The sequence below is a fragment of the Elgaria multicarinata genome, chromosome 1 (assembly GCF_023053635.1).
Source record: "Elgaria multicarinata webbii isolate HBS135686 ecotype San Diego chromosome 1, rElgMul1.1.pri, whole genome shotgun sequence".
Taxonomy (NCBI): Eukaryota; Metazoa; Chordata; class Lepidosauria; order Squamata; family Anguidae; genus Elgaria; species Elgaria multicarinata.
This window is the reverse complement of record NC_086171.1, coordinates 19281718-19307286: the sequence shown is the minus strand read 5'-3', so window position 1 is coordinate 19307286 and position 25569 is coordinate 19281718. Positions and strand designations below refer to the sequence as shown.

The 25569-nt window shown below is 41.6% G+C and overlaps 2 protein-coding genes across 2 annotated transcripts in view; both read left to right on the top strand.

Moving 5' to 3' along the window:
- Positions 1 to 25569, top strand: part of CDCP1 (CUB domain containing protein 1) — a 451994-nt gene that overhangs the window by 130277 nt on the left and 296148 nt on the right. The window lies entirely within an intron of this gene.
- The window catches only part of GSDME (gasdermin E), a 43798-nt gene that overhangs the window by 16708 nt on the left and 1521 nt on the right, over positions 1 to 25569 (top strand). Inside the window, exons 4-9 of the mRNA XM_063119709.1 lie at positions 7097 to 7268; positions 9270 to 9390; positions 15832 to 16035; positions 19880 to 20007; positions 20964 to 21159; positions 24205 to 24278. Of these exons, the coding sequence (XP_062975779.1) occupies positions 7097 to 7268; positions 9270 to 9390; positions 15832 to 16035; positions 19880 to 20007; positions 20964 to 21159; positions 24205 to 24278 (895 nt within the window). The remainder of the gene's footprint in view (positions 1 to 7096; positions 7269 to 9269; positions 9391 to 15831; positions 16036 to 19879; positions 20008 to 20963; positions 21160 to 24204; positions 24279 to 25569) is intronic.

Below are 25569 nucleotides of genomic sequence, written 5' to 3'. Positions count from 1 at the left end.
CAATTATCTCTCTTCTAATGGGCATAAATCTTTGAGCAAACGACAGAAAATGATTATAAAAGTCACAGGAGCTGGAAAAGCAGAGAGATTTGAAGAAGGGAGGTGAGATGATTGATATTTAATACAATGTCTGTGTAAACGGCAACACTATCGAAACCGAAAGTAACACTGACGCAGTTTAAAAAGAAGGAATTTATGCTTGCTGGACATTGATTTGTGTTATAACCTTTCATTCTTATCTCACATGGGAAAGATTGAAATGCTGGCTTTGTAAGGTGGAAGTTGGTGATTGGATTTATTGGCGTGGTGAGAAGGGGGGGAGAGAAGGTGGAAGAAGCTGCATTCGGCATTCGGTGAGGGAGATGTGGGAAGCTGAGAGGCTGCGAATGATTAAACTGATCCCCTCTAGTGAATGCTGTTGTGAACTGGATATTCCCCCCCCCCTCATGAAGAAGGAAAAAGTGTTTGATATATAACAGAGAAGCCAGCATAAGTTGCTAAGGAAGTGAGTTACACTCTAAGATTTATGCCCTACCCAGAAGAGTCCCATGCCTAACGTTAAAAGAAAGATCAAAAGTTGGGCAAAGCTCAATATACAAAAAAAGAAAAAGAAAAAAAAAAGAAAAAAAGAAGAAAAAAAAATAAGAAACCTTCAAATCATAAAAAAAGGAACTTTCAAATCATAATTTGGCATACCTCTCCCTCCTGGAAAGGACAGCCCCTGGAGTTGAGCAAGAGGAGGAAGATAAAGACCCAGTCCCTTTGGATACAATACCAAATAAAGAAAAAAATATGACTGAAGGAGGAGGAAGTGGTAGTAACCCTCCCTCGTTGATGGAGATCAGGCCCATTATAGCTGAAAATAACATTGTTATATTTTAAAAAAATGGATCAGCATATGAGTGAATTTAGACATCAATTGTGTATTTAGCGGATAAAAAGGCGGAAAATTCGGATAAGATCAAAAAGATAGAGGCTAAAGCGGATTTGGACCAGAAGAAATAAGAGTCTTTTGAGAAATCAACTAATATACAATTTAAAGAATGGGTACTGTGATCGATTGCCTTGGAAGATTAATCTAGTAGATCTATTTTTTGAATAAAGCAGCTAAAGGAGTCGCAGGGAGAAGATCTTAGAGAAATCATCGTGAACTGGTTCAAGGAGCTGATGCCTGATATATCAATAGACGGATTGGATCCGGATCGAGTCCATCGTGTGGGGGGGCAAAACCACAAAGGGGCAAGAGACATTTTGGTGAAATTTGGTAATTATTATAAAAAAGAGCAAATTATGAAAGAATTGAGATTTAAGAATCAGATATAATATAAAGGCAAACCAGTGCAAATTTACAATGATCTTTCTCAACGTACATTAAATTGGAGACGTAGTCTTAAACCAATAACGGAAACATTAATGAAGAATAAAATTCCTTATGCATGGGGTTACCCGGTTTTTTTAAGATTTACATATGGGAGGAGGGAACATAGAGTAACCTCATTGGATCAAGGTAAAGATTTGCTGAAGAGGCTGGGTCTGGATGGGGAAGCAGATGGGGCTGGAGTGGGTGGGGGAGGGAATGAGGCTGGGACATCTGGAGAGTAAGAGAATTGTTAATTATGTTTGGAGATAATTGCAAATAAAAATGCTAATATAGAAACCTGCCGGCCAGGCACAGCACTGCCTCCCCCCTCCCCCTTTAAAGTAGATGGCTGGAGTACTAGACTCACGGGGATATGGGGGGGGGATTAGAGTGGGGGGGTGGGGAGGGGGGGAAGGTAGGGGAGGAGGGATTGGGGTAGGAGGGTGGGGGTTTTATGTATGGAGTTTGTGTTTTTATGTAAGCAAGTTTGAACTGCTGAGCACAAGGGATCGGAAGAGATTTCAAAAGGGTGATTATGGATAAAAAGATAAAGGTATCAACACTCAATGTTAAAGGTTTAGGGGCAGTCGTGAAAAGGAAGAGAATAAAACAAATGCTTAATAAAGAGGGATCAGATATTATAATGATCCAAGAGACACACCAAGGCTCCGAGAATTCGAATATGATAAAATTAAAGTGGCTAGCCTATTATGAAAAGTCATTAGGGACATCAAAAAAAAATGGAGTGGCCACTTTGATTTCAAAAAAAAGTGGGTTTACATTAGAAGAGGTAAAAAAGGATGATAAGGGTAGATATCTTATGTTAAAAGGTAAAATTGAGGGAAAGGTCTATACTTTGATTAATGTTTATGCCCCAAATGAGAGGCATAGAGAGTTTTTTATAAAGTTGTTTAAAGAAATAGAAGAATTTAAGGAGGGGTATGCTATATTAGCTGGGGATTTTAATATGGTTATGGATAATAAAAGAGACAGGTCAAATCCCACTAATGCTGAAAAGAGGAACAATATGACTATATTGAATAAATTAGTAAAAGAAAATGATTATTTAGATTCGTGGCGCTTACTTAACGGGAATAGGCCTGGATTCTCATACTTTTCCCCAGTTCATCATACATACTCCAGGATAGATCATATATTTGTTTCAAAAGACTTTGCAACGAGGATTTGTAAAATGGAAATGGGGGTAATAAAAGTAACTGATCATGCCTTGTTAAGTTTAGAATTTACAGTTAAGAAAGATTATAAAGAGGCATATAGATGGAAGTTGAACACAAAGATATTGAAATACAATAAAATAGTAGATAAAATTCGGAAGGAACTGTCGGAGTCATGGGAAATTAATGAAAAAGGAGGAACAGCTGGGTCAGTCATTTGGGACACCATGAAGGCTGTAGCAAGAGGAATCTGTATTAGAGAAACATGTAGTTTAAAAAGACAACAACGTGCAGAACAGGAAAAGTTAGAGATAGAAATTAAAAACTTGGAGGAAAGATATTGGCGAAGTAAAGATAAATATAAATTAGTGGAAATACAAGCTAAGAAGAAACAATTAGAAAATTTAAATATAGAAGAGATTCAAAAGAATTTAATGTATATGAAAAGGGAATATTTTGAAAACAGTGATAAGAACTCGAGGTTGCTTGCCAAGCTCACACAAAAAGAAAAAGGGAGGAATGGGATAGAAACGTTGAAAGATAGCCGAGGGAATTATTGTCATGCAATGAAAGCTAAAATAAAAATTTTTCAGGAATTTTATCAGGAATTGTACAAGGGTAAAGAAATTCAACAAGAAAAGGTGGAGGAGTATATTGGAAGGTTTATAAAGAAGGAAATAAAATCAGAATATAAGGAGTTAATGGAGTCAGTAATAACTCAAAGAGAAGTTGAAGAGGTTATTGATAAGTTAAAAGTGGGTAAATCACCAGGAGCAGATGGTTTGGGTCCAGAATATTATAAGGTCTTCAAAGATTGTTTAGTTCCAAAATTAATGGAACTTTATAATAGGATATTATCAGGAGAGAAGATACCCGAATCATGGGAACATTCAGTGATAATTCTGATCCCAAAACCAGATAAAGATTTGACTAATCCCGATTCTTATAGACCTATTTCTTTAATAAATCAGGATGCTAAAATTTTTACATCTATTATGGCCAAACGACTAAATAAATTTTTGGCAGAATATATAGGAGCAGATCAATGTGGGTTTGTGGTAGGAAGGCATATGCATAATTTAGTGGGTAGAGTTTTAAATGTAATAAATGTAATAAAAAAAGCAAATATTAAGGCAGGTATTATGGCATTAGATATTTTTAAAGCTTTTGATTGTGTGAGCTGGCAGGCACTAAAGAGTATTATAGATAAATTGGGATTTGGAAATAAATTTAAAAATGTAATAGAACAGCTATATTCCCAAAATACGGCGGTAGTGGTGGTAAATGACGGACTTACTGAAAAGATACGACTAGCCAGAGGAACAAGACAAGGATGTCCGCTCTCGCCGGTCCTTTTTGTAATGGTTATGGAAGTTTTGGCGAAGGCACTAAGGGAGGATAAAGAATTAGAAGGAATTGGAGAGGTAAGGGAAATAAAGCTAAACATGTTTGCGGATGATACTTTATTGACCATTAAGAATCCATTAAGAAAATTAGAAAGAATTAAATATCAGTTGAGGGAATTTGAGGAAATTACAGGGTTAAAAATAAATTGGTTTAAATCAGAGATGATGTTGTTTAACTATACTAAGAAGGAAGAAAAGGATTGGGAATTTAAGGGAATGGAATTGAAAGTTAAGAACGAGATTAAATATTTGGGAATTAAAATTACAAAAAATCTAGAGAATTTAGAAAGGGAAAATTTAACGAGGTTAAAGAAGGAGGTACTAGAGAAATTGGAAAAATATAAAAGATTAAATTTATCTTGGTTTGGGAGAATAGCTTTGATAAAAATGAAGATATTAGCTAAAATTAATTTTGTATTTAGGATGTTACCTATAAAAATATCAGAAACCGAGATAAAAAGTTGGCAAAATATTATTAATAAATATTGTAATGGAGAAAAGAGAGCAAGAGTGAATAAAAATAATTGGTACCTAAGCCAAAAAAAGGGGGGAATGGGTCTCCCAAACATAAAATTATACTACGTAGCAAATAGATTAAGACATGTTGTAGAAGCAATTATGGGAGTAGGAGATTTATATTGGATGGAAGAAAAAATCATAAGTAAGGTAGAGATGAATCTGGAGAATGTTTTTTTTAAAGATGGAGGAAGAAAGTGGGTTGGAAGTATAGATAATCCACTCCTGAGGACTCAATGGGAAATTTGGAGTAAATTTAAAGGGAAGCTGCTTCCGAGCAACTCTCCCTTAGCACCGATAATAATGTTAAAGAATTTCCCAGAGGATCTAAAGGGTAGATTATGTAAAATATTAAAAGAGAAAAATAAAATAAAATTAAAGGATTGGGTAAGAGATATTAAAACAAGAGAAGATATGGAAAATTTGTTAAAGGAGAAGAAGCTATCTTGGCTAGAATATGGTCAATTAGAACAATGGAATAAAAAGTGGATTAAAGATAATAGAATGTGCAGAAAGATGACGAGGTTTGAAGAATTAGTAGTAAGTAAGGAGAAAGGAAAAGGAAGTAGTATAGTTTCAAAAGGATTAATGAGTGAAATATATAAAATATTGTTAGAGAAGGAGTTTAGAGAGAATACAGAGAAAATGATTTGGGAATCAGATTTGAAGATACAAATAGGGCGACAGAGCTGGGAGGGACTATGGAAACAAAGAGTGTTGAGAAGTTTATCAGTAAGAATAAAGGAGAATTATTTTAAAATTTTATGGAGGTGGTACCTAACCCCGGTTAGACTGAATAAGATAAGTGATCAACATTCAGCAAATTGTTGGAGAGGATGTGGGGAAAAAGGAACGTATTTACATATGTGGTGGCAATGCAAATATGTACAAAGATTATGGAAGATGGTGTTTTCAGAAATTGAAGAAATAGTGGGAATGAAAATAGAACAAACACCAAAAATAGCATTGCTGTCACTATTTGAAGATATAAAGTGTGGAAAAGGAACTATAGAGCTGATATCGAGTTTGTTGGTTGCAGCACGATTGATGATAGCTAGGAACTGGAAGATCCAAGGGGAATATTCTATTGAGGAATGGTATAAAGTAGTATGGGACATAGCCATTAATGATAAACTGACATGCAATATTAAGTGGAGAAAAGGCGTAACTAAAATAAATGAGTTCGAAGGAATCTGGAAACAGTTCCTAGTGTTTGTGTTTACTAAGGGAAGTGGGAAACCACCAGCAGAAGAAATGATTAGATTTTGGACTCAAGAATGATCCCGAGGTGGGGGGTGCACATTTATGTTAAGAATGAAGATGTTGTAGTGTGATAAGGCATATGTAATAGTTTTTGATATTTGTACTCAACAATTATTCAATATGTATGCAGCAGATATTTGATGTATTTTTTTTTCTTATTGTGTTAGTTTCAGTTATATTTTGGAAATGTTTATCTATGTTTATATAGTGTTGAAAATGAATAAAAATTATTATTAAAAAAAAAAAAAAAAAAAAAAAAGATCTACCCAACTGATGGGTTTGCAAGACCTTGGGGTTAGAATCCAACTAAAGTCCTAATTAGAGGAGCATCTACTTGCAATGCTAAGCTAATGTTTTCTAATTCAGTGGTCAAAAACAACCTTCCCCCAACTGAGTGGTCCTCAGATCTATTGGCTATGCTGGCTAGAGTTTATGGAAGTTGCAGTTCAACATATCTCAGCGGGGGGACACCAAGTTGGGAAAAGTTGGTCTAGCATCTTGTTTTATTTGTTTTTGGGTGATGTTTGAACTCTTGGAATTTGCCAATGAAAAATCAACAGTTTATCAATTCCATATAGAACGGTGCTTTGTGTATCATTAGTACACAAGAAGAGCCATGCTGGATCAGACCAAAGGTCCGTCTTGTCCAGCACTGTTTTCACACAGTGGTGCAACCAGGTGCCTGTGGGAAACCCCCAAGGAGGACATGGGTGCAATAGCACCCTACTGCCCATGTTCCACAGCAACTGCTGTACAGAGGCATACTTCCTGTGCTATTAGAGGTAGCACATAGCCATCAGAACTAGTAGCCAATGATAGCTTTCTCCAGGAATTTATCTAACCTCCTTTTAAAGCCATCCAAATTGGTGGCCATCACTACATCTTGTGCTATGTGAAGAAGTACCTGCTTTTATTTGTCCTGAATCTTTGACCAATCAGTTTCATGAGATGACCTAGGGATTCTAGTATTATGGGAGAGGGAGAAAAATGTAATCCACACCACACATAATTTTGTACACCTCTATCATGTCTCCCCTTAGCCTCCTTTTTTCCATGCTAAGCAATCCCAGCTGTTGTAACCTTCCCTCATAAAGATGCTTCAGGCCCTTGATCATTTTAGTTGCCAATTTCTGCATTTTTTCCAGCTCTACAATATCTTTTTTAAGTATGGTGACCAGAACTGTGGTTGCACCATAGATTTGTATAAAGTAGAAGTATTTTTCATAGTAGCAAGTTTTAAGGTACAATCCTATGCATGTTTAGACAGAAAAGGTCCTACATACTGGCTAGGGGATGCTGGGAATTGTAAGGCCTTTTGCTGTCTAAAATGCATAGGATTGCGCCCTTCATGTTTTGTGGCCTCTTTTCTACTTCAGGACAATCAATCTACACCACGTATTGTTGCAGCAAATGCTTGAAAGAAAGCATGAAGTTCTTTGTATCCTGACTGAAAGAATAGTCACAACTCAGAAATGTTTAATATCTGAACATATTCAAACTGAGGAGAAAATGGCTAGCATGGTGGGAATCCATACAAAAATTATAAAGGTAAGAACATAAAAGGAAGAATGCTATTCTTCGAGATATGCAGCTTCGAAAAGTAACTGTGGAATGTTCTGCTGATGTGTTCATTACTACGGCCCCTCTAGCGTTCCGGATGATGAACAGTCCTCTGGCAATTATGCAGTGATTCCTGTTTGAGCCACATTGCAGACTTAGGTGCTACTTCTCTGGGACATTCTGCTTCGCAAGCCCCATTGAAGTGACTGAAAGCTGAATACAAACCCCCGATAGCATGCAACTTTGTTTCATTTCAGCAAGGACTCAGTGGCCAGTTTGCATGATCAAAATAAGCCATGGTGAGAACCATTTCATTGAGCCCACCAGTCCTTTCAGCAACGGAGGAGCTCCTTAGCAGTTTGTTATGAAGGCAACCACACCCTCCTCTGCCTCTTGTCACTGGGAATTCAAAGTGCACCTGCCTTTGTAGACAGAGGATCCATTTGTAGCTGTTGAGGAGAGTGTTTGGTGCTAGTTGTATCATCCATGAATTTCTCTAATTCTTTTTTAAAGCTAATTAAGCTATTGTCCTTCGCTAACCTTGTGAAGACAAATCTGTTATCTACACTTTGAGGAAAATGCTTTTGTTTCCTTTGCCTTGAAGCTGTGTCCGCACTTTATTTATTTTTATTACATTTCTATATTGCCATAGTTGAGGCTTTCTAGGCAGTTCACAAAAACTGAAACCATAAAAAAATGAAACAATAAAATACAGATAATAAAATACAATGTAAAAGTTTAAAACTATAATATAAAAATAAGATAATCGAACAGAAGCTAGTAGCAAAAAGATTAAAATACAGTACCAGATAAAAATAAACTGAAAAACTCAAAATGCCTGAGAGAATAAAAAAGTGTCCACCTCATGCCAAAATGAGTACAACTTAGGCAGCAGTTGAACCTCTCTGGGAAACCCACCCCACAACCAGCATACCACTGCAGAAAAGCCCCTCTTCCTGGTAGCCAACCACTCCACTTCCTTTGGCAGGGACAGCTGATTAAAGAGATGTTGGTTTCTGGCTACTTCTCTGCATGCATTTTAAGTCTTGGATTAGGGAAAAACAATATGAGAAATTTTGCAGAGTTCTGTAATCCTGAGCGTTGGATAGTTTCTGTTCCTGTTTCATCAACTTGTGTTAGTTGGCTTAAAAATAATTTCAAATTATTCTTATTTTTGCACTGTAGAATTAAATAAAACGAAGAGTTTTGTGGCACCTTAATGAGTAACATTTATTCTGACATTGTTGACTTCATCAGGTGCAGTGTCCATGAAAGCTTATGCCAGAATAAATGTGTTAGCCTTTAAGGTACCAGAAGACTCTTTGGGCCTGTTCAAAAGCCATGGTTAGGCCTCTAACCCTTTTGCAGCAAACTGTGGTTATGTAGCCACCATGGTTAGAAATGCTTCACACGTCACGCTAAGTCATGGTTCGCACAACACATTAAGCCATAATGTTTCGCTCAAAATGCTTAACTATGGTGGCCGTATGGAAAGGAGGACAGGGCTCCTGTATCTTTAACAGTTGTATTGAAAAGGGAATTTCAGCAGGTGTCATTTGTATGTTTGGAGAACCTGGTGAAATTCCTTCTTCAGCACAACAGTTAAAGCTGCAGGAGCTATACTAGAGTGACCAGATACAAAAGACAGGGCTCCTGGAGCTTTAAGTGCTGCGATGAAGAGGGAATTTCACCAGGTGCTGCAGATATACAAATGACACCTGATGAAATTCCCTTTTCTATACAACTGTTAATGATACAGGAGCCCTGTCCTCCTTTCCATAGGGTCACCCTGTGCTTAACCACTGAGGTTTAGTGTTTTGTCTGAAAAGGGTCACTGTTGTTTTTTGCTGCAACAGACTAACACAACTAACCTTCCAGAGAATTAAATATGTGGTTTTTTTTTACCTTGACATTCATTTTGTGTGTTAGTTACTTTGCAGCTTTGGATTATGCCAGCGTAACTAAAGAGCAGATGGATCTCTCCCTTAGGTATCAGTGAGTGAAGATGGGAATGTGATAAAGGATTCGAATGTCATCCTAGAGATTCCTGCTCCTACGGCTATTGCTTATGGTGTAATAGAACTGTATATAAAGCGTGACGGTCAATTTGGTAAGTAATAAGCCCGTTTCCCCCCACCTTTCCCCTGAGCAGCATGACAGAACACTGTTACCCAGTGAGAAATCACTTTTTAGTAGGATCTGAACATGATATATTCAATCAGGTTGTACACTGTCTGATAACTTTTAAATAAAGTTAGCGGGGTGGGGTGGGGGAATGCTAAATAAAGGGCACGGCAGGTGTGCCTGACTGCTTAAAGCTCTTCTTTGGCTGAACTTGAAAATGTGCTTCTGCGTTGAAATGCGGTTCTATCAGCTCTCTGTGTGTTTTGTGCACGCATTGCTTGTGTGTTACAAAAGCATCTCTGTGTCATTGTAAATGAGCAAACATATTAGTGACACAAGAGTCTTCCTCCCCAACAGATCCATCTGTCCAAGTCAGCCTAGTTCTTTACTCATTCACTCGGTGGCTGCAATCCATTCTTGCTCATACGCCATCTGCTTTCGCACTGGAGTTCCTCTGAGTCGTCTCTTTTCAGTAGTTCCCCTCCTGCTGAATATCTAAATTCCATTTTTAAGACCCTATAAGTTTTGCAATGTGTTTAAAAAAAAAAAAAGGTTTAGCTGTTTGGAAGTTTAGCACAAAAGCTGCAGAAAGGAAAACTTTCTCCACTTTATTCACTCTCCACATAAGTTTCTTTATCTCTCTACAACCTTCCCCCCCCAAAAAAAAAAACCCTGTTGACTTGTTTCAAGCTCCAGAGAGCTTTAAAAAAGTTTGGGGTGGTTTCAATGAAAATTCACAGATGGGCAGCGGGGGCGGGGGGAGCGAGTGGAATCCTGTCTACAGTAGATACGTGGTGTGTGCATTTGCCTGTGAAAGTTACCTAACTTGTTCTATAAAGGCAGAGGAGGAAATGGTTTGTGAGAAGGAGTAAAGGTTGCTTTAGCATAACCCCCTGAGAGCCAGTGTGGTGTAGTGTCTAAAGTGTTGGACTGGGAGTCGGGAGATCCGGGTTCTGGGCCCCCTCAGCCATGGAAACCCACTGGGTGACTTTGGGCCAGTCACAGACTCTCAGCCCAACCTACCCCACAGGGTTGTTGTTGTGAGGATAACATGGAGAGGAGGAGGATTATGTACACCGCCTTGGGTTCCTTGGAGGAAAAAAGGTGGGATATAAATGCAATAATAAATAAATGAACCCTCCAGAACTAGTAGCCTGCTGTGCCTCTGGATTGCAATCAACACTCTTACTTGTCTGTATAGATGTGGGAATTAGTTTTTGAAGGGTATGCTGGCTGAGCTGGCTTTTGACCGCCAAGTGATCTGGTATGCACTGATGACGAGCCCAACTTGCCCTTGCTTTCCCGAGTTTGTGGTTCTCTTCTGCTTGGATGTCATCCTTGGGAACACAACAGCATCAGATTGGTTTTCCTGGAGCTCATTTGAAGGGAAAGGGTCAGTAATTCAAACTGACATAAGCCACCCGTCCCTTAGCACACAAAAGGTGCAAGTTCAGTACAAAGCCTTCAAGCATTCAATTTGGTTGCCAGTGATGGACGGTCACGTAAATGGCAGAGAAGGCTCAGCTTGTCTCATCTCTGTTTGGTTGATCAAAGGGAGGAGAGCAGATAGTGTTGCCTGTAGTTGCCAAAATATTATGTATAATAGCCTTCCCCCACTTGGAACTGTCCAGATGTGTTTGATTACAGCGTTGGCTGGCTGGGAATGATGGGAGTTGTAGTTCTACACAGCTGGAGAGCACGAGTTTGGGGAAGGGTGATGTATCACATCACCGCACATGTTTTTTTTAAAACACACACACACACGGATATGACTTAATGCTATTGAAGGCTTGTCCATATACATAGCTCTAAAATTACAAATTTCAAGTACCTATTCTGTGCATACATATGAATTTTCCATCTTATGGCACTATTGGAATGTTTTGTTTGAACTAGATAATAAGTTCAGCATTCCTGGGGTCATTTTTCAGCTGCGTCTTCTGCTCTTTCTGCCCTGCCCTGTTTAATATTTGTTTATCTTATCTCTCAAGCCTCATAAAAGATGAATGACTCTGCTAGCTCAGTTTGCCCCTCCTTGTTGCTATCATTGGGTGATGGTAGGAATCCATTGGGGCCTGCGGTGTTTAACCCCATCTCTTGGACATGGTTAACGGACGGAGTGTGTCTCCAAACAAACCATATTTCCCCCAGTATTCAGGTGGCCAGCCCTCCCGCAGCAGGGTGGAATGAACATAAAGTCCACATGGAAACATGTATGTCAGAAGCCTGGTTGTTACCGCTATTCAGAAGGACGGGCCTCCAAATCTCTAGTGTCCATCTCTTTGCTTGGTGCCCAAGAACTTGTGTCTAAAATAACTGACCCTACATTGTGCTCATAAACATTTTGTTGTCTTGTACAGTAATGTTTTATGACAGCAGATGCCAAGAGATTGTTTCATTTGTTATGCTTTATTAAGTTTTCCCCCTTATTCAGCTGCTTTTCCAAAAACCAAAACTAAATCTGTGCTCTGGATTCATGCCCTCTATAGCATCATGTATCATCTCCTTGATACTGCTGTGAATTCACTATTTTCTATTTCATAGTTACTTGCTTTTTATAGTCTCACAGGTAAGGCGTCCTCCAAATGGTTATAATGTATATAGAAAGTGAGCACATGTCTCTAGTGCTCACTGTGAATGCATGATCTTACACATCATGCACTTCTAATCTCTTGGTAGTTCCTGTTTGCTAGCAGGAGGGCATGTTTATGCGTGGCATGTGTTTTGCTTCATCAATTTCCTATGTGCTTTCTGGTTCTGCCTCCCCTTCTGTGTCAGTAGCACAGGAGTTGTGGCTGCCTGAATGCTTTATAATTATTTGAAAACCACAGTCCATACGACCTATTGACTTAACGGCGGGGAATGTTCTGGGCCTTCTTGCCAGTTAGAACCTGGTAACTGTAAACATGCAACTGTAAACATGCAAATAGATTTATCAAAAGAGAGGGGAATGGCCACTTGGCTGTTGATGGCTTTTCTAGTGGGAAAGGCACGAGTGGGGTGGATGAAAGCCATGGGTCTAAATGAAACATTGTAGTTTATTACCCATGCTTCCCTCTCTGCCTCCTGAAGATGGCTCTCCTGCCTGGACTGACACAGGAGTTCAGAAGGAGAAGGCAGAGCAGCCAGGCAGCCTTGCTAACTTGAAGCATGATTAGATCAGATTGCCCCTGGAACAGGAGTTAATTTATTAGTGTCACCAATATTATTTTCTTTCTGGTGTTTGCACACAGCTCTTATTAGCTTTAACACAGAGGCACAAGAAGCATCCTGGCACAGTCTCATTCCTCTCGGGGCGGACAGCAGGGAGAGCTTTAATTTGTATAACTCTTTTTCTCTTGCTGTGTAGCTTGCCTTGGTCTCTAAAGGGTTTTAATGTGCTAACAGCGCCATAAACAATTGCTTTCTTCATTTGCATTCTGTAGCACAGAGAAGTAAGTTTGTGTGTGTGTTTGCAGCCTTTTTCTCTTCTTGAAATGCTTCTTTCCTGTTGCTCTTCGTACTTCCCCTTCCCTTTTATAGATGCCCTCAATTCGGTGAGAATTGATATGAATGTGGAGCAGATATATTTAAATTCCGAGCATGAGTTGTGAAGAGTACACTTGATCATTAACATTTCTCTTCCCCTCTCACATTTGTCCTTAATCTGCTTTTTTCTCTTCTCTTCATGTGGGCTTCGTTGCAATGTGGCAAGGGTGCTCTGGACAGCGTATAAAGGGGAACTGAATCTTTCTCGTCTTAGTTTGAGCATTGTTGGATTTACAAACACCAGCATCCTTAAGCTGGCTCTAACAATTTGTCTGTTTTCTAATGAGTTATCCTCGAACCTGTTGCCTAAAGAGGTGGTGGGCTGTCCCTCACTTGGAGACTTTCAGAGGCTGGACAGCCATCTATTGGACATGGACTGGCTCTTCCTCAGATGGAGAGCTCCAGGCGCTACAAAACAAAATACACTGGGGCTATTCACACAGTATGCTAACCCACACTCAGTGGTTGAGGGTGGGTTGTTTTGAAACCTGGATTGTTTTTTGAACTGTGGGTTATCATGTCTGGATGCAGCATGTTTTCTGCAGGGTGGGTTATCGTGTTGTCTGAACTCAGCCAATGTGGCTTGAACAACCCAACAACAAACCATGGGTTCTCAAGGTGGCTTGTTCAAGAAAATAAGCCACACTGCATGATTAGCAATCCACCCTGACTGTGTTCAGACAACACGCAGACCTGCGGTTCAACAAAAAAACCATGGTTCAACAAACAACCCACACTCAACCACTGAGTGTGGGTGAGTGTGTTTTGTGGAAAGTCCCATCATGTGGCTATTCTGTCCTTTCTTCCTTTAATTGGTTTTTTTGGTGCGTGTGGAATCAAAAAGGTGGAAGAAGTGGAATACACAAGTGGAAAACAATAATATCTGCACCTTTACCATTTTGTGAATGAAGCAGGGCAACAGCAAAATAGAGGCCTCATGTGGAAGCACCCTGGATTGCCTGTCTCGAGCAAGGGGTGGGACCAGGTGGCCTACAACTCCCCCTCCAATCCTGTGATAAAGATGAAGCATCTAACCATTGTTTCAGTTTTCCCTGCTGCAAAATGTGCTACTCCCTGACTGCTGTTAGTGATCTTTAACAGCTTGTAAAGTATAAACTGAATTAATGATGATGCTCAATAGTCCTTTCACTCTTTTTTGAAATGTCTCTGTAATTCCCCTAGGTAACACCCTTCACTGAGAGGATGGATCACTTAGTGTCTGCCTCTTCAAGATCCCGTAGTTCTCTAAAAGTCAAGGGGGCGGGGGGGGGGGGAGAAACCTTGACGCAAAGTCTTCTCCAAGCTAGGTGGTATGTGTTGCCTGCTATACACAAGGGTGGTGGTGGAGGAGCCAGGCCCAAATCTAACTAGGTGAAACCAGTACATATTTCTAGGAGGGCAGGCAGAGGTTATGTCTTCCGGCAGGCCTATCCAGTGGAATTTTAGGATGTTTTTTTAAAACGTTTTTAGGATGTTTTAACAATTATATTATGATCTTAATTCAGTTTTATGTTTTTTATATTTACTGTTGTTCCCTGCCTCAATCAGAATGGGGCGGGGGGGGGCGGGTAAGAAATCATCATCATCATCATCATCATCATCATGCAAAGCAAGTCTAACTTGAAGGTATTGGTCAAGTAGCCCATCGGTCCTGAAAGTGTGTAGTCAAGTAATCCATCCTGTAGAAATGGTACTTACACTGAGCAACACAATATTCAGGATCTGCTTAGATTATCTTTCTATAGAGATGGTACAAATAGGAGTGTGAATCCTGAACAGGTAGTAGCTATAATTTTCTCTGACGCAGCAGAAAATCTTGGACTGTACATCAGGGCATAAGAAGAGCTACTCTGGATCAGACCTAGGATTCATCTAGTCCAGCACTTTGTTCACACAGGGGCCAACCAGTTGCCCAAGGGAAAACCACAAGCAAGACATGAGTGCAACAACATCCTCCTGCCCATGTTCCCCAGCAACTCGCGTACTGCCTTTGGTACTGGAGGTAGCATATAGCCATCAGGGCTAGTAGCCATTGATAACCTTTCCCTCCATCAGGAGCTTGGGACTGATAGTATGATTTCATGAATGGATAGCAAAATAAATGGATAGGTGTAGCTGTGGCCCTTTCTCACATGTGTGGAGCTTGCGGCGAGATTGGGCATTTACCACAACATGGTTAAATGTACTCCCCTTAGCAGACTATATGGGGCACCTCCAAGGTATCCCCAAGGAAGCCAGAGGTTGTCCCTGCAACCTTTTTACTTTAGAAGACGTCACCCATTTTATTTTAGAATGCGAAGTCTATTCAGACATTAGGAAAATTTGTATCCTTCCTTTGCTAGTTCGGATGAAGGGAAGATCATCCCTTGAAAAACTGTTTTTTATTGAATGATTTTAACAAATATGTAACTTTTAGACCTACTAAATTTCTTGTGCTGGCCCTGCTCTTGTGCACAAAGGCCAAGAGAACGAATGAATGCAACACATCTATGTGGAGCTGTATGGCAGCTGGAGGCTAAGTACAATGAACTTGACTTGGACAATATGGCAGGGGAAATTCTCTCATGACAAACTTTATCAGGTAAAAGAATTCAGTGATACTTGGGCCCAGTGTTTTCTTGTATCTTTGTGAAAGCGTAGCCTAAAAGGATATATTTCTCTCTACAATTTATAGCCCTCCTGTTCAGCCAATAAAAATGTTCAAAGCAGCTTATATATTAGGAATATAAATGGATACTGGGCAGCAGTTTTTGTGGACCAGGAACTTGGGCTTTTCTCTCTCTGAAAGTTCAGATGTACACGGCGAGAGCGGTTTTGTTTTGTTTTTGGCAAGTTAGGGTGTCACCTAATCAGTATTCTTGGTTTCTGAGTTTTTCTGGATCACCGTTCTCATCGACAGAATTCTGCCTGCTTCATGAGCAAGAAGGCGGCTTTGAAAGGGAGAGCACGGAGAGCTCGTCTTACTGCTCTTTAGGCTTCCGAGATGCTCTCTTCCCCCATATTCTGGATGCTGTGGATAACGAGAAGCCACCTGGCCCTGACCGCCCCAGGGATGTTCCATTAAGTATCCCCAGCGATGCTCCATTAAGCATTTTGAGCAAAGGTAGGTCTGGGAAAATATTCAGAAAGATAGAACAAAGATTTGTTCCTGATCATAAATGGGTTAGAAATGAAGCTGTTCTCAGTTTAATGTGGATTTTGGAAAGCCCTTAGAAGCTAGGGTGTACAAGCAGCGGGAGGTGGGCGTGGGAAGCTGAAGTAGAGGAGTGGTGGAGGAGGCAGCCCCCGACCTGAGTGGCTCAACATGGAGAGTGGGGCCTAAAGCTCCCCTCCCCAGGCCTTACAACCAGCCTTAAACCTGAGTGCCGCAGCGCTATAGAGATAGGAGGGTTTGGAACGGCCTGAGCAGCAAACGTCTCACCCAGAGCTCAGCTTGAATAGTCCAGTCAGAGAGCAGCTTCTTCTCCCATTTCTCTGTGCTGTCTGGAAGTCTGCCTCCCCCACCCACCCCGTTCCCCTTACTGAATGTATAAATCTCTCCTCAAAAGTGCCCAAGCTGATGTGCAATAAAAGCACTGACATTTCAAAATGTTGTTTGCGCTAGCTGCCTTTCATGCTTGACCCAGGCTAATTGGCGGCTGAAGGATGGGCTCCCACCTGCTCTTTTCTCGCTCCTCACTTCAGTCAGGCTGTCTTTGCTCTGCTCCCTTCCTGACAGGGTGGCTCTTATGCCGACCTGTGAGGGGCAGGCTGCGGAAGGAGGAAGCATTCGCCAACGCTCTGATCTTACAGGAGGGCTTTGCGCACGTGCAGTCCTCATCCGGAGGACAATTTTGACGCCGCTTTCTAAAAAAACCCAAACACGAATATATTGAGTTTTATCCTCCATGTTTTGGGAGTACCCAGAGAAACCCCTCCGTTAATCATTGATTGCCCTGTTTCATGGCCCCACTGGTTGGCGCAGGGCCCCAAGTGTGCCATTGGAGAGAATGATACTGTTTCAATTGGCCCAAAGGGAGCTGTTTTTGTTCCATGCGACAACAGTTGATGAAAAAGGGGGCAACCACAGTTGGGCAAAGGTGGTAACTCTTGACTTGGGGCAGTGCCACGTAGCTTAGTATAGTATTTATTTATTTATAAATGGCTTATTTATAAATAAATAAATAAATAATAAAATAATGTGTATGTGGCGCGGGGGGCGGGACTACTGGCGTCACCTGCTCAGTGTGGTGTTGTGGTTACAATGTTGGATTGAGAGTCAGGAGATCCGGGTTCTAGTCCCCACTTGGCCATGGAAGCTCACTGGGTGACTTTGGGTCAGTCACAGACTCTCAGCCCAACCTACCTCATGGGATGTTTGTTGTAAGGATAAAATGGGGTGGAGGATTATGTACACTGCCTTGTGTTCTTTGGAGGAAAAAAGGCAGGATATAAATGAAATACATAAATAAATCCGCCACCATTCTGTTTACAGAACCCCATTTAGTTTTTCCCTAGCTTTCCAGTTATGTCATGCTCGTGAATATGTGTTGTCTTTGGGCTCCAAAAACCGGGGGGGGGGGGAGCTTTCTATTCCCCCTCTTCATAATCCACCTCCATGTTTCTGGAGTGTTTGCCTGTGTGCATGTTTGCTCAAGCAGTGACTGTTTTTACACGGACTGCTATTGACCTGGAGACCCCCTCTTAGAAAACAGGGCGGGGGCACACACCACCGTGAAAGTCCCTAATGGCAAAATGTGTTGCTTTTGGAATATGCACCTTTTGTTCTTCTTGGAAGGTACATTGTCCCTTGCCATGAACGTAATTATGGACTATAGTGTGTCCCTGCCAAACTGCTCCAAATTAATAACGTTTTTGGGCTTGTATGCATGGCCTAGCAATTCTTCAGAGCATTTGTTACACAGCATGGACACATTTTCTTAATTAAATTCCTCCGCAGAGGCTTACTTAGCATCTTGGGCTACAGGATCTTATTTTTCTCAGTGAGCACCAGCGAGACACTGTACAGAAGGTTGGATCCAGGATCTGCCTCCTGTTGACAGACGGGCTCTGCTCACGGATGGTGGTTTTGCCCAATTTTCAAGGATACACATGCGCACGCACACCCACACCCCAGAGCTCCTCCCGTTCCACAGGGTCCTTCTACCTTCTGTGTAACATTTTTAGGGAGGCTGGAAGGGCTTCTGTGGGGAGAAGACCATTTCCACCAACCCAGTTGCACATACCTAAATCTTGGAGACCATGTCTAAGGGTGGGCCCTCTAACCCAGGGTGGTGAAAACTGGGTGCTGGCATGGCAGGTAGCTAGCTGCATCCTGCACAATTAAAGACTCTTTTCTCTGTGGTGGCTGCACAGTAGGGCTGCTTCAGTTATCTGATGCAGGTGCTGGTCCACAGCCACCGCAGGGTTTTCCCCCTCCAGCTTTGCATTAAGAAAATCGGGGACTTACCCTGACTTTTCCCTTCAAAGTGAGGTCACCACAGCCTTTCCACTGTGTGACCTCACTCTGGAAACTGAGCAGAGGGCGGGGGGCGGGCTGGATACACCGAATGGCCACCTTATTGCACCTCCTCTTCAATGAGGATTGCCCGCCGCCACCCCGTAGCAGCGAAACTGTGTGGTTTCATGGCAAAGTGGCACCGTGAAGGCAAATTCAGATGAACAAAGTTGGGACAAGGAAAAAAATGGCACCTTGAAGCAGCTTGTTGGTTGCCTTATTGCATTTAGCCTGCTCTACCCAGTCAAGCAATGCTTCAGCTTACTTGCAACTGAACCAAATTGGAGGCTTGATTTTGCTGTTCAACATCAAATTCAACCTTCTGCCCCATAAATGATTAGTACACAAACTTACCATGAATTTTTTTTTTAAAATGGCCTAAATTAGGCTGGATTCAGATTTTTTTGCTGGATCATCTGTGCTGGTGGAACTGACCTTCCCCACCCCCTTCTTCCCATGGCAGTCCCTCCAGCCCACTGAAAATATTACACAAAGTCAGGAGGCCCTGCTGAATGGAGTGAGCTATGGGGGGCAGAGGGATGGGATCCCCCCCATATTGGAGGGAGGGTCATTCCATGAGTGGAACCCTTTCCCTTGCAGATTGTCCTGACCTCTTGCAGATGGCAGATCCTGGATATAACCCATGCTAAAGAAAAGTATTTAACCTGCCTTTCCATCAAGCCCTCTACATTTGACATTGGCATTCACTATGCTGGTACTGTTTATTATTTTTCTGTACACACTAGCTTCCTCCTCTTTCCTGGAATTTTAGGGTAGTTGTTGTGGTTTGTTTTTTAAATTTGCTTTCAGAATAAATGCTGAATTTGTACAATCTATACACAGAGAGAGAGAGAGAGAGAGAGAGAGAGATCAATTTGATTGCAGTAAAATAGCTAGGTTTGGCAACTGCTAAAAGAAATCAGCCAGCGATACATGGGTGAAATAGTGCTGCTGCTATTATTATTATTATTATTATTATTATTATTATTATTATTATTATTATTAAAATTATGATTCTGTTAATGAAACAGGATGATAATTGGGAACAGAGAGACTCCAAGACTTCTGCCTAAGCCATTTACAGGAAGAATTGTATCTCTTGACTACAATGGAAGCTTTCCTGCCAAAAAGCTCATTGGATTGGAGTGCTAAACAGTAACAAATTATGGATTGCTACAACAGTTTTGCACTGCAACAAGATTTACTTTCCAGCAAAGCTTGCACCTGTCTCTCTGTGGCTTGGAATTATATTTAGTAATGGTCTATAAATTACTTAATGAATATATTTATTTTATTTCTTAATTAATTACATTTCTATACTGCCCAATAGCTGAAGCTGAATAATATGACTTACTAAGCATGTTGTAACTTCCCCCACACCCAATATCTCTTTGTATGGTTTTTATAAAGTAATAATGTATGTTTTATTTGTCCTTTTTTTCTTTGAAAGATGTCCTACAATACAAGACCCAATTCCAGCCATTTGTGAGGCTATCAGATGGAAAGCGGGAAGCATTATACAAAACGCTCTGTGAATTTCTGCTTCATGAAGAAATTGTGGTTCAGCTGGAGGATGTGGTAATCTTTGATTCCTAAACACACATGCAACCAGTTCACAACTGTGCTAACAAACCATGATTTATTAACCACAAACAAATCAGAAAGAGGTTTGTTATTAGGTTGTGAACTCTGGGTTGTTGAAACCATGGATTGCTGTTGTGAACTCAGAACCATGGGCTGTTCATGGGTTGATTTGTCAGGATCCAGTGGGCAAGAGACTTTAAAAAATCCCTCAACATACCTGTACTACAGGGCTGCATAGGCATGTTGGATACAAGGAGGAAGGAGGCGAAGGAGGAGGGAAGCAAACAAATTAGGGGTTGAGAAAACAAACCGTGGTTTGTTGATTGTGTGCCAGACAAACCATGAGTTAAATAAACCATGAGTTAGCCTTCCATGTAAACTAGGCTAATGTATTTCTGGAAAATGCCTTCCTAATTCAGGCTATAGTAATTGGGTAGATTTGGAATGAGAGAAACCCCCTACAAGATACATCTGTGAGACAGCCCTAGCCCAAGGTCTCTCACCATCTAAGGTAGGAGAGAATACATGTGGCAGCTGATTTGCCCCTTTTGCTGCCACCACATTGCGTGCCCCTTCCTTTTGCCACTGTGTTGGCTCTCTGGCTGCAGAGTTTGTGCGAGAGCGTGGCTGGCCAGCTTTGTGAGAGCTCCGCCTGGGTCTCACAAGAACCCTGCACCTACTTCTTTTGGGCTACAGAGAGGGAGCAGGCAAAGGAGGAGGGAAAACAACCTAGGGATTGAGAAAACAAACTCTGGTTTGTTTGATTGTCAGATAAATCCTGAGTAGGGCAACAAACCATGGGCTAAATAAACCATGGCTTTGAGTCATGTGTGAACCAGGTATTTAAATCTGGCTGTTTATAAACAAGGAAGACTGTGTTTGATTATTCCAGTTGCTGGTGTGTTTCTAGCTCAATATTTAGCATCTGTTTTGTTTTGTTTGTTTTACAGCTGGACAATATATGTTCCGAAGACAATCCAGAACTCCGAGTAATGAAGGATTTAAAGCCACCAGAGGAGCACAGCATGGAGGAGTTCTTACATCTTTTAGGAGTCCATTTACAGAACAAGCAGTTGATACAGAAGGATCCAATTCATAATAAGGATCTCCTCTTAGCTGCTCATATCCTCCTCAGTGCTGTGGCAGGTACAGAATGAAAAGAGAAATTAGCAGCTTTCTTACTAAGATCAATTTTGCACGCAGCTTGTTTTTCTCCTTTAGGTTAGTTGCACTTGCAACGAGGGGTAGAAACAGAAGGGTTCACTTTCATAGTGCAGAAATGGGCAGGCTATGGAACAGTTTCTGAATCTGGCTGAGACTTCTGTGCAAGCACAAGGCATTGGAAAGTTGAAACATAAAACTGGGCATTGTGCTATAAATCATTCACCCCCCAACTAGCATTGAATGCAGGCTTTTTCATTCAGGTTTGCAAGGTGATTACTATTCCTATTGTGTGCCAAGGCTCCTTCACATATCCTAGCAGGAAGGCACATGAAAGTTTCCAGCTTTCATATCATGCTGGTGATATAATGGGCTGTTTTTGAGTGCAAACGCGTCTTCAAAAATAAATGTGACATGACAGCATTGGAGTTGGAAGGTCATTGAACTACCAAAGGAAAAGGCTGTTGGTTAGAAATGTTAATAGATGCTGTCGCCTTCTGAAGTTGGCACCAAAGCATTAATTAAAAGCCGCCAGGTTTCTCTCTCTTAAGAAGAAGAAAGCTCTCACTGGGCAAAATGACCTTTCTCCACCGCATCTTCCTAACTAAGCAGCACCTCCTTTATGCACACTAACTTTACAAAACTTCAGTGCTTCTTCTCTGCCTTTTGATACCATACTAAGATCTGCCTCATCACCTCCTCCCTCCCCCCCTCCCTCCCTCTCTCTCTCTGGACTTTGCCTCCTCCTTCAGTGATGACATAGAAACGGCATCCTCAGGTCTCTCTCTTTCTGAGCTCCCTATCTTCCAACTCCTCCTTCAAGCCCTTCCTCTCCTCCCCCATCTGAATTGAGGAGTTGACTGTATTGTTGTCCTTGGGTAACCCCACCTGCTCCTGTACCCTGACTTGAATGGGGAGCCATAGCTCCAGTCTAGAGCACATACTTTGCATGCAGAAGGGCCTAGAGAAAATCCTTGACACCACCAGTTTAAAAGGTTGTTGGGCAGAAGGGCTGGGGAAAAACCCTCACTCTCTCACTCACTCCCCTCCCTCTTCCAAAGACCTTGGAGAATCACCCACTTAAAGGCCTTACTTACTGGGATAGATTGGACCAGGTCTATCTTGGCATAGGATGGCTTCATATACTCACCTTGTTGTCATCTTTTCTGTTCCATGACGTTGTCGAGTGACCCTTCTCCTCTGGCTGTTTCCCTACAGCCTTCAAGGATGCCCCATTTTCATGCATTCCCAGAAAACCATGACCTATCCTCTGACTAGTTTGCCTTTGAACCTCTGGGATATGCTACTAGCTCCAGCTGCCTTCACTTGCTTTCCTAGAATCTTGCTATTGTCTTCTGTCCTCCACTAAACCTGCATCACTGTTCCTCTTCACTGCCAGATTTGAAGTTCTCTCGTCTGTCTTCACCCCCTTTGCATTTGATTCAGTTGATGCCTTTCCCGTGACTCTTTTCCTGCTCTGTGCTCATCTAATTCTTTTCCTGCCGATCCTATTACTCATTCAGTGTTTCCACAGAGGGAAACTTTCTCTGGTTTCCCCATTGAGGTCCCTCAAGGCTCCATTTTTGGCCTTCTGCTACTCTTGCTCTATGCTGTTCTTGGAAGACCTTGTCAAATCCTATGCTTTTTTCAATACCTCCTGTACCAGCCTTCCTCACCAACCTGGTGTCCTCCAAATGTATTGGACTGCTACTCCCATCATTCCCAGCCATTTATGAGACTTGTAGTCTGACATATCTGAAGGGCTTCACTTTGGAGGAGGCTGACCGATACATATGACTTGTCCCAACTGCCTCCCCTTTCCATTGAATCCAACAAGTTTGGCTGATATTTCTGCTTGGATTGTCTCCTCAAATTCAGTCTGTCCATGTCTCCAACTCATGCTGCTTCCCCTTGTACAACATTGTGAAAATACAGCCTGTCTCCTGCTTCCTCAGTGAAAACTGTCTCATATCCTAGACATTTTCTGCCTTGACTACTGTACTTTGTCACTGTGACCTTCTGCTGTGTCATCTCAGTTCCTTCATTACTCTCCAGAACACCACCCAAGAATTCATCTCCTTCATCACCCCTGTATAGCTGGGTGCAGCCAAATTGGACTCTTGCCCCAAACACAGGAGCCTATGGTGTCACAGACTTGGGGAGAGTTTTCAAATGTATCAAATTTGCTTTCCCCCCATAGATATGAATGGCAACAATTTGAGGGCAAGACCCAGTTGTGTGTTTCACAGCACTAGGCGCTATGTTTTGTTAAATTGTAGAAAAGATTCTTGGGAGATGTTCTCTGCCCCTGGAAATCTTAAACTGTGGCTGGTTCCTTACGAATAGCAGAGTCTGTTTCTGTGCAGAGTTGGAAAAAGTGCAGACAAGGGCAAATAAAAGGATCAAGGAGCTGAAGCAACTCCCCAGTGAGGAAAGGTTACAGTGCCTAGGACGGTTTAGCTTAGAAAAAAGGGAGTGAAGAGAGACATGATGGAGGTGTACAGATTTGTGTATGGTGTGAAGAAAGTGGATAGGGAGACATATCTCTCCCTCTCTCATAATACTAGAACTTGGGATCATTCCATGAAGATGATTGGTGGGAGATTCAGGACAGATAAAAGGAAGGGATTAAATTATGGAATTCGCTACCACAAGATGTAGTGATGGCCACCAGTTTGTATGACTTTAAAAAGGGGGTAGATAAATTCCTGGCTATCAGTGGCTACTCTGTAGCATGGCCATGTCCTCATGTCCTCCTTGTGGGCTTCCCATGGGCAGCTGGTTGGCCACCTTGTGAACAGAATGCTGGACAAGATACACTCTTGGTTTGATCCAGCATGGTTCTTCTTACATGCTTTTGCTCTGTGTTTGTAGTTGATTTTGAACTTTAGGGACTCCCTCAACACACCCACAGTTCTACATTCCATGAGTTCACTTCATTAACATTTCCAAACAGTCTTGCTTCACTGATCAGTAGGAATGATCCATTTTATACTTCTGGATGTTTTGTTACTTATTTCCTTTTCACAGAACTGTCAGATTATGCCCTTGTCCTGCTGCGTGCCTGCTGTGATCTCCAGGTCGTCCCTACTCTGTGTTGCTTGGTAAGTCCTGAAAGTACAATCATGATTAGTCCTGAGAATAGCAAGGTTCCATAGACTGCTGCTGCAGCTGGTTTCTAGCACCACTCATCCATGCCTTAGCCTGCTCCAACCTACACCGGGAATGCATTCCATTCAGCCTTGGAAACTTTGTAATGTCTAAGGGGACATTTTTTAATTATGCAGTGGTATGCCACCCTCAACCAACTGGTTTCCAGGGCAGTTCAGTGTTTAAAAAAACACAAGACAATAAAAAAAATCAATAAAAAGCAGTTTCAATAACCCAGGGGAGGTCTTTCCTTGATTCTGAATAGACTTTGTATAATAAAGATTGGTACAAATTTATTCAGCAGCATCTCTTGGCAGGTGAGATAGGTGGCTGCTGTTACTGAGTGGGAGGCTTATTAATTTTAGGGAGCAATCCTATGTCGTCCCCTGACTGGGCTCTGACCTTGGAGCCCTGAAATCATGCTTCTCCCCCTCTCCGCCTTTTACCCAGCATAGTTCTGGCTTCATCTCCATGCTCGGAAACAGACTGCAAAGACAGGCAAAGGGGGCGCTCCCGAGGAGACTGAGGCAGCAGCCCTATGATGTTTCCTGTGACTGCCCCAACTTCCTTCTCTCCCACTCTGAAGCACTGCTGCTAGACAGGCGAAATCGCCCATCTAGCAGAAATGCAGAGCTGCTGGAGAGGAAAGGTGATGATTGCCTCTGCATTCCAGCCACCTTGCATTGGATACTCCACACCTTTGAGATTGGAGGCTGCTGACTGTCTTCATAGGGTTGCCCCCTTAATGCTTGATTGTTACTTTTGTGTTGTAATTACATTCTTGTGCTGGATTGAAGTTAGGCTGTTTTTTGAGTGTGTTGGTCGATTTATTTATTTAAGTCAGTATATTCTGATTTCCGTCTATGCATTTTAAAACAATGTCATTGAAAACTATTTCAAACATTTTAAAATCTATATTGGCTAATATCGTTATTAGGCCATCTCAAAGATCACAAAATTGTGCAAGCTTTTGAGATCTCCACATTGCTTCATCAGGAAAGAGGTTACAAAATGTAGGTAGGTGGGTGGTGGGAGGGAGGGAGGCAGGCTTGAAATACATTAACATTTAAAACATCTCAACTCAGACCAGCAAAGATAAAAGGCTTTGGACCAGCATCAGCAATTAAAAACAGTCTAGAATTCAAAGGCCCCATTTAAAAACAACACAGGGTTCAATCCTATGCATATTTATACAGGAAAAAAAGGCTTTTTTCTGTCCATATATAGAATCATAGAATAGTAGAG